This window comes from Excalfactoria chinensis, chromosome 1, assembly GCF_039878825.1.
Source record: "Excalfactoria chinensis isolate bCotChi1 chromosome 1, bCotChi1.hap2, whole genome shotgun sequence".
NCBI lineage: Eukaryota > Metazoa > Chordata > Aves > Galliformes > Phasianidae > Excalfactoria > Excalfactoria chinensis.
The window spans coordinates 40,040,381-40,055,099 of record NC_092825.1 but is presented as its reverse complement, the minus strand read 5'-3'; the positions used below and the strand labels follow the sequence as shown (position 1 = coordinate 40,055,099).

Sequence of the window (14,719 nt, the reverse complement as noted above, 5' to 3'; positions counted from 1 at the left end):
TTTCATGAAACTTATATATTTTACAATTTTCCAATGAAAGCCATCACTTCTAAAAATTCTCAAGACCAGTGAAGTGTTGCTACAGTATGAATACAGGAACAGATCACTGTGGGATTGTAATCTGCAGTGAATCATTTATTTGAGACAATTGACTTAAGCTCAGGCTCACCATTATGCATTGGGCAGCCCTATCTTCACTGCTGTCTGAATTACCTCAAATTACCTTTATCATTCTATCACATTGCCTTTTCCTTTAGATGCTTTGCATCTGCTTCTCTTCCTCTGAGCATCTCAGATTGGCTATGGCTGAAGTGACCTAGCATCCCAGTCAATCTCTGATCCTCTGGAACTTCACATCCCAGTATTAATGTAAAACTCTGTGAGAGAAGATATGCACTGCCTGCCATAAATCACTGCCTTGCTAACGCATTTACAAGTTACTTCCCATTAGCTGGTCCATGACAGCCACTCACATATGCACACCTTCCCTTCACTATTTAAGAATCTTTTTTGCAGAAAGAGTTAAAGCACATCAATCTATCTTGTATTTACTACAGTCTTCAAGCTCCTGTCCGCTGATTTATAATGGTGTGTATGAAGGGTCTTGAACATGGTAAATTTTAGGTAACTCAGAGTTGCTTACCCCTCTCAAAGGGATCAAAAAGAGATCAGAGATTGCACATGGAGAGCGATCCAGTTCTAAATGATTTCCTTTAAATGGCCATCCCATAGACAAATTATTTCCATGTTAAATTATGAATTACTGTATCAAAATTTAAGTGTCAAAGGCAACTCCTCTAAAGGAAACCTACTATATGTTTAGGCGTATAAGCATTTCTTTTATCATCAGTAGAATATTTTATGTTCTTGAAGCAATACTTGTTAAAGGCTATTCTAGGCTGAAGGGCCTAGAAATTGCAGTAATTGAAAACGTATACATAAGAGTGAAGGTTTCATTTAAAACTCTAAAAAGAGTTCTTATGCAGTTTAAAGCTCTTCATTTGATCTGTCAACAAGTCAGCAAAATTTGGCCTCAATATTGTAGTTAATTACATGTTTTGGGTACAGTTAGTATTTATTGGTTTTTAACTCTTCGTGAGGTAGAAAAGTATATCTATTATAACATTTAAAAAAATGTAACTATTATGAGTTTCAAGTGAATATTGCAAGAAGCTGTGACAATTCAAACAGAGCTGCCATCTTGTGGATAAAAACATACTATGAGCAGGTGATGCATGTTGCCAGAGCACAAAATAAAAATGTTCATAATATTTCTCAACTCTACTTAGTTTGTCCCTTGGTTCTAAAACAGAATTCTGAGGGGCACAGTTTTGAGCTTGCACATTCAGTCTCTGAAACCTTTTATCACCTGACTGAGTTCTATCTTCCTCCAAAATCTATAGTCCTAGCCCTTCCAAAATTAATAATGAATATGGTAAACAAGACTGAAGAACTTCTTGTGCTTTTTAAATTAGTGCCTCGTACAGAACTACTTTTTGTAATATAAATAATTGGTTTAACCATTAAATTGATCTGACAGAAATAACTGTCAAGCAATTAAATGCTGCAAGGATTTTAGCTCATGGGAAATATATACTTAAACCTCAGATTTGTTTTTCTTGAGAACTATGCTCTCCTCCAATTAGATTTTTCAGTATTATTTATATCTCAATTAATGCTATAGAAATAAATGATAATGTTTGTTACTGAAAAACATTGGTCAGTTCTTCTTATTTATTTATTTATTTATTTATTTATTTATTTTCCCCATTTAATTTCTATTTGAAATTAAGATTTCAAAAATATTGCCAGTGATGAGTGATGTTACATCCATCTGGGCCAGGTGTAAGAGATAACAAGTTAGTCTACTCAGATAAGCAGGCACACTGATAAGAACATATGAATTGTGTATTTCCAGATTTAACACATTTATACGTCGTCCCTTGTTCAAGCTGTTTTAACCTCTTTTATATGTGTATTTTATTTAATTCATTTTTCATTTAATGCAATTACTTTACTTTTTTTTTTAATTGTTTTTTTTCATGTTTGTTTGTTGAAGTTGTGTATTACTATTTCATATATAAAATAATTAAATTTTATTTTTACTGTTTTTAATATCAATAATAATAATTTTAAACTGGTAATCACCAGTGTGGCACAGCAAGTTGAAATGTGAAAAGTAGTGTGACTTGTTTAAGATCATGGAAGTGCTCTGTCCTCTACAGCTGTTCCCTTATTCAGCCTCTATCTCAATAGTCATTACAGTTTTTGTTCTAAAAACACAGAGTGGGTATGAAGTGATAATTTATCACTAATATTCATGCCATCCAGATCCAACAAAATTCTAATATTCTTACTGTAGAAGAAAGACTTTTTTTCTAAAGAATATATTTCAAAACATATTGCCTGTCTACTAGGAACTAAAATTCTAAACTAACATTTGTACTACCAATTCTACGATGCTTTTCTATTACATAAGTATACTTATATATACTTGTATGAGTATGTTTTTAAAGTGGCTGCCTAGTTCAGAAAATTTAAGCTCTATTTTATCACCATATGTAACATATTTTATGGACACTGAAGACTCTGTGAGAATATGGCACTCTACCACTTAAGACAATGTACCAGGTCATCTGTGAGTGATACACTCTATTAAGAAATAAAGTGTAGTTTGTGACGGCATAAAGGATGTATAGACCTTTATCATGGTAAGATTAACTAGAAAGAGAAATCAATTTATTTTTTCAGACTTAAGCAACCCATGTAATCAGATATTGTTGACACTGTGTCTGTTTGCGTTGGACTATTTAGAACACCAAATTTTCAGGAGGATGTAACTTGTATATATGATGCATCTAAGCATATTTTATCTCATCAATATTTCTTTTACTCGTATCTCATATGTTCATAGCAATTACTGTGTCTTACCTTTATCATCAATCATACAAAACAAAGCTGGCATTCCCATTGTCCAAATTCATCTTTTCTGATCTGTGATTCAGTTTTATGTCACTTTGCATGGCGATGAATCTTTTTTTTATTTATATTTCCATCTGAACTCCCATGTATTCTGAGCAGAAATAAATGAACAGAGGCTTTCAGTTTGGCCTAAAGTATGTTTTGACTAATAGGTTAGCCTCCAGTTCCCCACACAGAAATGCTGTTTATTAAATACCCAGAATTTAATATTCCATCTTTAGATAGATAGAAGGTGAAAGACCAGAAGGTAATGGTAGATCTATTTACCAGTTTTATTATAGAAATGTCATGCTTCACATCTTTTGTATTAAGTTAAAAACACATCCTGCTGTAGTTTGCTTTCTTGATTGTCTTCTTGTTGGTTTGAATTTTTTTTTTTCTTTGATTGCTCTTTTTCTTTGTTTGTTCTTCCCCTGTATTTGTTTTTGTTTTAATTATTATTTTTTATTATTTTTCCTTCAGCGAACAAACTGAGTAGGATTCTAAAATGAAGGAAAAAAAAAACATTATTTTACATGACCTATAAGATACCTTAAATAGACTTATATAATATGTAATTTACTATAAATAAACACTGTAGCTGGTTCTCATTCATTCAATAAGCAATTAGCTTTGTTGGATGGAAAAAAAAGATAAGATTATATGGAAAAAAAATGACATTCAGACAGCATTAGACAAGATTGTTGACTTTTTGCAACAGTGTTTTCTGTCACTTAGGTAAAAATATATTTATGTGGTGGGAAAACAAAAAACAATACTTTAAGCACTGACTTGGAGTAATTTTAAAGTTCACATGATTTTTCATATTGCTAGTAATAGCAAAATACTTAGTGTCACTATATTTAGGATATCATATATTTGGCAGTGTGTTTCATGCCTCATTTACTACTGAATGTCTAGGTTGCTACTTAACGTTCAAAGAGTAAATGCACATCTATGTTTGCACATCTCTTTACTTTTGCTGCTAATTTTAAATAGTTACTAAGACTCAGTAATGAACATGATAATGCTGCAATATATTTCAATTGATTTTTTTTTCTTTTTTTTTAGTGTTTATTAAAACTCATAGCTTAAGAGAAGACAATTTAAAATCATTTCAAAACAGAGTTCTCTAGGTGCTGCATGAATTAACTTCTCCTTTAATACCTCTTCTGTACAATAATTTGATGATTTCTGTCATTTAGTAAACAGATTACTGAAAATGCACTTGCCTGGGGGTCTTGTTTAATAATTCAGGCAAGTTCTTATTTATTTATTTATTTATTTATTTATTTATTTATTTATTTATTTGCTGTATTCAGTGGTTAAGCTGCAAACACCTGCCACCTCTGCTCCCCAAAGAGGCAGCTTCTTCTGCTCTCCAAGTGAGAATAAAAATGACAGAAACAGTAAAACACCCTGAGTGTGTCTGTATAGTGGTAAGAGAGACACATTGCAATTTGTGGCTGGCAGTTTAGGGTTAAGGTATGATTCCAGGTGAGAGAAGCCAATGAGAGGACGCCCGGTTGATGTGTCTGACATCATCCTGCTCCGAGCACCCAGCCCGGCCGGGGCAGCTCCCAGCCGCGGCTCCAGCCCCGCCGTGATGGATGCCGGCAGCCCCGCGCTGGGAGCCCCTTATCTCGCTGCTTTGTGAGGCCCAAGGACCGCTCGAGCTGCCGGCTCACACCCGGCGTGGCCAGATCGAGCAGAACCAATTGTTTCCTCTGTGTCTGGTAAGAATCTGATCTGTTTTACCTTCTATGCTGGAATAAAGGTGATACGCCCAACCTGCAAGGCGAATTGCTATCATAGTTGGGAGGCTTATGAAGCTGTAATGTGTAAAGAGTAGCTTTTACTGGCAGAAGGGAGATGCTTTAGGGAGGGAATGCTTTAAAGGAAAAGCAAGACGGTATTTGGCAAACTCTACTTTACATTATGGAAATTAATAGTCTGGCTGTTTGTGCTGCACTTCAGGTTAACTAAAGAGGATTACACTGACAAGACCATTGCTTGGATCAATAATTTAATATCTGTATTTTTCCTTTCCTTTAACAGCTGTGTTTTCACTTTAAAATCCAGCTTTTGTTGATGAACAAAGAAATGGGGGGATTTGAAGAGAGAGAATTTAATGTCATACCAACTTTAAAAAATGTTCTATGATACTTTGCAGATGTAAATCCAAAGCCATGAAGGTTACTACCAAGATGTTTAAATTTGGGGTTCTGGAATAAGCTCTAGTTACTTTCCATAACTTAAAGTGATAATAAACTGAGTCAAAGATTAAAAGTGTTTATTGAATGCTATGTTGATTCCAACCACCCAGTTTTGTTTTATTTGCTGTCTTGTATAATTTCCCCTTTATAATCTGTAGTTCATGTTATTAAAATAAATGCCTCATTTTTGTAGTTCTGTAAGTGTATACATAGAGACTGAAGAAGTGTTTTTGTCTTTCACACTGTTAACAGCTCTGTGGTTTGTACAGAGGGAGGAGAGGGAGAGGAAGGAGTCTGTCTTTGTAACTTCCTAATTTTGCAACAGAATAAGTACATTTAAAGCTTTTGCACTGATGTGGATTTAAGAGATTAGAAGTGTCGCCAACACTGATAAATCAAATACAATAAAGGATTTAATTGACTGAAGGAGTTCAGGGGCTACTGTATGAAGATTCCAATAACCAGTTTAACTAGTCAAGTGGTGTAACCATTAGGAGATAATAAATTGTAGACTCTAGTTAATTTTAAAGCCTGATGGCATTTATTTTTTACTGCTTAGAATTCACTAAATACCTAGGGTACTTAATACTTCTCTGCATTTATTTCAGTAATCCATGACTGTACAATACAAAGTTTTAAGAAATGACAGTGAGTATTGTAAGTGCTTTTAAGATACATATATAGTCATTTATTCCATGAGATTTTCTCTAATCGGTATCAGATGAACACACTGCTTAAAATACCATTTAAGAGAGTAGAGTTTCTAAGTCTTATTATACTTTCACACTTTTTACTAATTCAGGTGTGTCTTTGCGGCTCCTAATATTTACTGTTGTTAATTCAACTCTGCAAATTAATATTCCCAAACAGTCCTATGCTTCTATTAAATGTTCTATATATGGATGGAATTAGAATGTAGGCGTTCATTATGGTTTGTTTTCTTTCCACTATAAAATTCCAGGTATTCCATTTCAAAGGCGGTCTCATCATGGACTTCAAGCAGAGAAATATTTGACATTTTACTACTTTATCTTTCTTGTTTAGATCACTATCAAACATAACTCATAATTAATGTATACCAGCCTTGCAGATATGTTTTTCAACTAATTGATTTAAAGTTAAAAAGCAAATGTGTTTGAAACTTACTCTCAGCTTAACATATCTGCTTAGGACCATATCATTTATCTGTGCTTCATTACAAGGCTTTGTGTCAGAGCTCAGAATGTGCTTTGTCCTGAATGGTTTAGCCAAAAAGCCACATATGAACAAATATTCTGTAATTTTTGATGATAATGGATATGAATTTAATGCTGAAGTGCTATACACCCACAATGTTCTGATTTTAGTCCTTTTAAGTACTGATGTACATTGCCTGAACAAATGATAAACATAGTCTTATGGAAGCCAGAGAAACTCAATGGTATAACAATCCAAACAGATTGCAATCTAGTTCATATAAGAAATGAAGCATGTAGTTTAGCTTAATCTTTCAAATAGAAAAATAAGTCCTTTCTGGAAGACAAGGAAAAATACTGGTATGTTTTTGCTTCCTTTCAATCATAAAGCAAGCTTAGCCTTAGAAATAATAGAATGCCACAGTTTTTAGGCTAAAGAAAACAGTGTTGACAACTATATTCTCTCTTCAGAATAATAAAGATGACTCCGATAATGTTGTCACGTGAATTGCACAATAGGATGACTGTTAGTCTAGGAAAGTGTCCTCACTGTTCTCTGCTTGAATGACAGGTAATGTCTACAAAACATGCTCTTGAAGTCTACATTCTGCCAATGACTCTATTAAAGGAAGAATTCACTTCATGTTGCTTGATCTTGGAAACAGGTCATTTTGTTTGTGTGGTTTTCTATGAATGAGTCAACTTATACATTTTCACAATGGCATCAGGTAACAAAACTTAGAATGAAGATTTGAGTCATTCCTCCTACACAAAATACTCATATCTCTTGTCAGAAAAATTTGAGCAATATGATAAAAGGGGAATTCTTTTATATAAATTGAAAGCATTACACATTTCCTAAAGAAAATAAATATTTCAGTTTAGCAGATGTGTGACATTTCAGTGATTGGTGAGAAAGTATCCATATCACCAGTAGTATAAACAAGAAATAAAATTAATTAATCTTCTTTAACAGGTTAAAGAAAGTTATCCTTAAAAAATACAAATTAAAGCAGATCTTACTAATATGTTTTCTTCTGTATCCAAATGTATCTCCACAACAAGTGTAAGACAGAGGGGATTTTATCTGTACTCCAAGCCCCAATCCAAAGGTCAGGTTTTTGTTTGTCTAAGATAGATTGCAAGGAGACGTTTTAAAGAAATCTCTATTATAAAAACAGACATAAAACTTTGTGCTGCAATCGTTCTCCTTGCCTACCTTGAGAATACTGAGGTTTGCTGTCAGGGTGCTAGAGAAGGATTGTCAAGAGATTATTAAATAAATAAATAGTCTTCTAATTTCAGAATTATGAAGATTATTCTTTTCTTTTTTGTTTTTCCTTTTAATTTCTCTGTCAGTAAAGTCAAAGGAGATAAAGACTATAGAGTTTTTTTTACCTTGAGAGATCTCATCTATCCCTCCAATTCATTGTTTTCCTTTGGAAAAAAGTCCAGTTGTACTGAGGCAAAGAATATGCCTTGAATTTAATCCAGCAGGTCATCTCTCTGTATTTGGAGGACTGGTAATGTAGACTGTGCACTTATCACACAAGACAGGCCAACAATTTTTTTAAAGCTGTTTGTTTTCCTGTTTCATTTTGTTCTGAATTTCATATGAAGTCCAGTGGAAACTCTGCTTCCCAGCACTGTTGCAATAAAAAATAAAAATAAAAATAAAAATAATAAAAAAAAAAAGTTAATGGGCAAGGGTTTGCAGTTCACAGTTTAAGGAGGTGTTTCAGCTTCAGTTTTAGTCTTTGCCTACAGATAGTATGAGTACTTTCTGTTTCCGTAATTGTATGTTTTTAGCATAACAGTGTGGCATGGTCATTGCATAAAGTCCGTCCAACGTTATTTGGTGAGGGTCATTTTAACTAATTTCAGTCCAGAAATATGCTCTTATAATCTATGGAAAGAAAGAAACATCCTAAAAAAATTCTTCATCTTATCTTTATGACAGTTATTTCAGATAGATTAGCTAAATTGCTCTCAGGAGGGGTCAAATCCTCTATATATAGACAACTTACCTAAATACATTAGGTTATGTGGTTAACATCCAAATTTTTTTAAAAGGTCCAGTTGAGATCTTCAGGATTTTTGAGTAGAAATGAATCTCATCAGCAATACAAATAAGAAAACAATAATGATAACCCAATATTTTGTCTACAATGAAGTCACAGCTCCAAGATGGACTCAGACTTCCTTTCTGCAGCTGCAGAGTTGTTGACCAAAGCACCTGGCCCATCAATTTGGGATTCCACAGATATTTACTGCTGATCAGAAAATGGGACTGTTCAAGAACTGTAGTTCCATGGCTGGTAACAGGGAGAAGCATGCTGTCTCTTTTTCCTTCAGTCAAGCATTACTTCCTGTGCTTGGAACTTATCTTTTTCCTGTCCCTAGACATTTGTTTGTCTGCAATTAGATATTCTAATATGTACCTCATATTTTCAAAGTATTACAAGTCTGCTAAATTTAAATGAATTTTTATTTTTAAAAGGCATAGATAGCTCATATATTTTTTCTCCTTCCAATCCCAACACTAACATTAGGGAATATTCAGATATTCAAACTATTGAATTTAGAAAAAAAATGGCCCTTACCTAGTTTCCTTCTTTGATTAAAGAATCAGGTGTCTGATATCCATAATTTCAAAGACAAGTTCATTGTCTGTATGTCTTCTAACAGTATATGGGTATTATTAAACTGGGATATTGTGTAATCAACTTGTCCTTCCAGTTGACAATATACTTATTTAGATAAACATGTGAATATCTTCTGAATTGTATTATAGTCTCTGCATAAAATAGCCAATAAAGTTTAATACAGGGAATAAGGCCCATGGTTTTGGTTGAATACTTTATTCCTTTCTGAAAATGCATACACATAAGATACTAATAATGTATCAAAATTGTTCTGGAACTTAGTGGTGGTTTCAACACTACTGGACAGGTAAACATCACCCTCCATCCACAAAGTAAGAGGAGAAGAAAATAGGGTTAATAGGGTTTAGAGGTTGAGATAAGAATGGGAAAATCACTCAGCAATTACCATAACAGACAATATAGTCTCAAGACAGGGAGCTTAATATAATTTATTGTCCATTATTAACAGACTAAGAACAGTGTGAAACAAAGCAAACTGCCATCCAGTGTGAGCTGTAATCAGTTCTTAGCACTTATTTTCTGCCATTCCTCCAAGGTTATTCTCTGCCCCTGCTCCAGGTGGGGTCCCTCCCACTTGATGCTGTTCTTCTTGAACTGATCATATATGTGCTTCCCACGGGCTGCAGCTCTTCAAACACTGCTCCAACACAGCTCTGTACCACAGGGTCCACCCTTCAGGCAGTGCCCTACACGTGTCCCTAAAGGTGGCAGCTTCTTCTGCTCTACATCTGCCCCCTCCTCCCCTTGGTCTGGACAAAATGTACTGATACATTGCCTATTAGCTATTAGAATCAATCCCTTTATAAACTTTAGGTTTTAGGATCAGGGTGTTATTTAGCTGAGAAGTTAATAATTATAGATAAGGAAAAGCAGATAAAAAAAAGATGAAAGAGTATATTCAGCAGAGCAAAAATATAAAACAGTGTGAAAATACTCATCTTCTCCTATTTCCTGATTTATAAACTTAAGAGTTAAATAGAATACTATGATCAAATTTCTAATCAATAGGAAGAATTACTACCTCCTGAATGAAGCATAATCTAAATAATCTGATGCAATTTATCATAGAATAATATCACATTATTGCTCACAAATGGGAAGTATGGCTTTCACAGTTGCCAAGCTGTACTTATCCACATCTGATGGTCTCCATTAATTTTTAACAATCGTCCTGTCACCAGACCAGTGAGCTGTAGAAAATACTGTGGAGATGTCACATTCCTTGATGATTGCAGTTAATGCTGCTGCCCCTCTGAATCAGCATGAAATGTAGACACTTTTATGACTGAATCTGCAATCTGGGATTTGATAGTGCTATTTATGGCATTGCTAATGGTCTGTAGCACTGACAAGGGGTGTGTTGAAGTCATTCTCTCAGTTACCCTTGTTTTCAGTTGTAAAGGGAGAACAGACATCTGGATCCTACATATCAGTAACTAGACAGAAAAAAAAATAAAAATAGAAGAAAGAAGTTATGACTTTTATTTGTGAAAAATTTTAACAAGTTAGATTTTTGTATATTTGTGCATGTGTATTCATTTTTTAACAGTATTGCTCTTTTGAAGAAAAGGAGGCAAATTATTTTGATCTGCTTTCTAGAAGGCCAGATGCAGTCACAAGTCAGACAAGAGGAGGCTTAATGATATCTTAACACATCTGAACTAAAGAACACATACCTGCACATGGATTTTAAGTAGAGGAAATAAAGTTACCACATGTTAACTCTCCTTTCCCCTGAAAGAACATCTGAATCTTACCAAACCCAATAACCTCCAAATTTATCAAAAAGCCTATTTAATGCTACTGTCCTTATAATGTTGCTACATCCTATGTGCTAACAGTAGTGGCAGCTATTACATCTTGTTTCATCATTTCATCTTGTAATATATAGAAATAAGGAAGAGGAAGGAAGGAACATGTAGTGTATTAATGATCTCTAGAAATAGTGATACTTGACTTGGGATGTGTTTATGTCCTTTAACTGATTAATTTTTATGTGATTTATACTAAGAATTGTGTTATCTTTACATAAGCCTTTGAAACTAAGCCATTCTTCCTTCTGAATGTGTAACAAGTACTGACTTGTGCTAAATGATATGAATCCAGGAGAGATGTGTTTTCTTACTGCTTCTGCTTACAGCTTCCAGCAACATGCAGTACAGATAGTAAGAATTGGATTACTGTGTTTTGCTTTAACAGGCATTTCACAGATATTCCCAAGATATCTAATTTTAATGCCTTCAAAAGTTATTAGTTGGGGTTGAAGAACAAACCTTGTTTCTTGGGAAAATAAATGGTGGAACTGTGTTTATTGCATGTATGTATAGATGTTAGAACAGTATCACTAGAACTCAGATGATACTCATCACCTGGGACGATCACTGGCGAATGTGTCTATCTTCTTTTGGAGGGATGCCAGGAAGGACATGGAGATGTGCAGTTCTTAAAAACTCACTATAGAACAAACCATGAAGGTAATACTTTTCATGTACAGTATCTTATGAGGTCACAGTCTATTAAATATTTCCTGATACATTCTAATCATTTCACATGCAATTATAGCCCTTTATCTATAAAGCTTTTCAATATCTTCAAAATCTTTAAAGTTAGTTTTTCCTCTTTTCTAATTTAGCTTGCATAAAATAAAATAAAATATAGTAAGACAACATAGAGTCCTGTATATCATACTATTTCCCATGGTTGCTCTGAATTATCAGTAGTTCATTGAAATCTTTCTAGAACAGGTAAGAGTCCTGAAGGCTACAGTCCTCTAAAAAGATTTTGTGTGTATGTGTGTGTAATCAGAAAAATTTAAAAGGTAATGTTTCCTTCCCAGTTGGGTAATTGTTTCTTTCCTGTAGCTGACAGAGACCTTTAGGTTACTTCTAAATTAGAAGTAGACAACAGAATGAGCCGACCCAAACCCTCAGTGGACTTGTTAACTTCCTTCCTGTGACAGACATAAGAGGTATCAGTATCTTGCACTCTTGCAGTAAATTCCCTCCTGGACTTCACAGTGTTTCACATTGATGTGTAGTAGGTTCGCTGAGTTCCAGGATTGTTACTGCAAGAGAAATTATTAGATTGACTTTGTTAAATGTTTCAGAATTATATGAACTGGGAAGGACTATGTCAGGCATTCATAATATCATCGACTGGAACAAATATAGTTAATTGTATAACTGCATATTCTACTTTCTATGTACGTCCAGATGAATCCTGAGACTAAAACTCTAAATGTTTGCATTGTAATGACACTTCATTTCTAAGCAGTTTTAATCATTTTCAGTTATTTGGATGTATTAGATAGATCAATTTTAATCCAACTTCTTACTGAGCTTTCTACTTCCAAAGAGAATGATTATTTTAATATATATACATATATATTTGAAATTAACACATGCACTATGCTTTACGTTAAATTCCAGGTACTGTACTGCATTTGAGGTAAAAGCTTTTAAGCAACTCCATTTTTGTATTGAACAAGATGAGAAGAATCTGGAAATTTAATTGTAGATTAAACATCTGAGATCATCTGTCTGAAACCTACATTGTCTTTCTAGGATCATATCACACACTGACAAGGAGGCACAGTGGGGAGACAGGGCTCTTTTTAATCAGCTGAATCCAGGGCAGTGTGCAACAATAGGAAAGTGGGAAAATTCTGGCTATTAAGAAAATCAATTGCCATTGAACTTTGTAGTATCCTGATGAATGACAACTGATTATTTCTTGAATTTTCTCCAGTGGATATTTTTTTTCTTTTTCCTGCGTGTCTTCTTTGGAATGAGTCTCCCAGACCTTTGCATCCATACTGGCCTCTAAAAGAGGCTAGTGGCTGGGCAGTTTGGTATGGATGACTGGAAACACGGACAGCAATGCAAACCACAGATTGTATGTATCTCACAGCAAAACATGGTGCTGTCTGTAGATATCTTGATGTCGACTTGTGTTCAGTACATAAACTTTTTTATTTACAACAACAATTGATCATCACTCAGAAATGTTTAACTGATACATACATGGCGTCATCTGCACTGCTCACTAATCACCTGTATTTTAGGCAGTGTTACACTTTAGTTTATTGTCTAAAACAAGCAGTTTGATCTCGATCTTACGCTCCATGAGAAATGTTACTTAAAGAACATATTAATACTCCTCGTTCTCTTACTACTTTGATGCCACCTTTAAATCAGACACAAAAATATCTCTTTTATAGTATATTAGTGGCCTCCTACACTATTCTGCATTCCTTACCTGTAAGCCTACATTATTAATCCTTAGATCTAAAAGTCAGTTAATATAGTTTTGTTTGTTTGTTTGTTTGTTTGTTTTCTTTCTCTGAAGAACAGAGAAAATGAAGATATTTGTTGTGATATCTTTCCTGGGTGAAGGTTTGCAATTATTTCATTTACCCATGATTCAGGACAGGGATAAGCTTTTGGCAGAAAGGAAGACCATTACTTCTCACACATATCTTAAACTGGCTGTTGTCAGAGAAAAAAATGTAGGTGCTAACTAACTGCCAAGGTATCCTAATAGACATTTGTCTCTTCAGAAAGAGGATGTTTGAGAATGTACTAATGAGAGTTTACTCTAAAGTAAACATACTTGCCTGTAGTCTTCAGGTGCAGTCTTCTTTTACTGCCTCTTGTATAAGGAAAAGAAATACATTCCTTTATACTTCACCTGGCTTCACTTCTTTAAAGTTAAAGATTCATGAAAGCTAATATAAATCTGCAATTTTCTGTGTCTGTAGTATGGAAATACTTTATCCTTCTAACTCATGCTGCTCTGGTCAATGTCAGTGCACATTTTCTGAGTTTCTGTGGCCCTGCATGCTTGTTACCAGATTTTGTCAGCTAAGATTATCAGATCCTTGAGTTTTAGAGAGCCCAGATTGGCTTTTTTGAGATCTCCTTGATTTTCTGTACAGATTTTGTATAGGCTAAAAGCCTATTGTGTCTACATCCATCATTTCAAACCCACTGCTTTAAGGAGATATACTCTGAGATTAACAGTTTAAAAATGACTTGTTTTAATGAGCCAGCAAGTGTCTACTTTAATCACACATGCAAATTTTAAAATAATTAGTGGATTAACCACTCATTCTGTAGTATTAACAATCAATATAAGTAATTCTGCAAGATATTTAACAGACTATAACTTGGAATCTGCAGGCTTTTAAATCTTTACGTGTTTACATAAAATATCAGTATAGCTGAAAGAACAGTGAGGAGTTCTTTAATTTCTTCAGACCCCCCAGAACTACTTTTGCTTTTTACTTTCCCAAAATGTTTACAATCACAACAAATATCTGTTAAAAATTATTGAGAATGAGGAATGTTTGATACTATTAGGTTTTCTGGGTGATGGATAAAACCTCTACTGCTTGTAGTTCTATGGTCTGTCTCCTGCAACTGTACAAAACCCACTGATATTTGGACATAAAGAGTCAGATCTAATAATATCAGCTAGATAGATCTGAAGGAACATGAGAGAGAATCTTCTCTCCCTGGTCATTCAGACCAGCGGCATGACCCACACATCTAGTAGTTCCTTCATGACCTAGGTTCCCCTAGGTTTAGATTTCATCAGGGAACAAATTTGTATGCAACCTAAAAAAAAAAACATTTTTTACTTATATTGACTATTTCAGTAGGTATAATTTCAGATTAAACAATGCACAACTGAACTCTCT

General features: G+C 34.2%; 1 protein-coding gene across 4 annotated transcripts in view; it reads left to right on the top strand.

Moving 5' to 3' along the window:
* MGAT4C (MGAT4 family member C) overlaps positions 1–14,719 on the top strand; it is a 248,457-nt gene that overhangs the window by 148,976 nt on the left and 84,762 nt on the right. Inside the window, exon 1 of one of the 4 annotated variants that reach the window (XM_072347697.1) lies at positions 4,569–4,697. The exons of 2 other annotated variants lie outside the window; for them this stretch is intronic. In XM_072347697.1, the coding sequence (XP_072203798.1) occupies positions 4,572–4,697 (126 nt within the window). In that variant the 5' untranslated portion in view covers positions 4,569–4,571. Of the gene's footprint in view, positions 1–4,568; positions 4,698–14,719 lie in introns of those variants that run through there. One more of the 4 variants, XM_072347707.1, reaches the window with a different exon arrangement.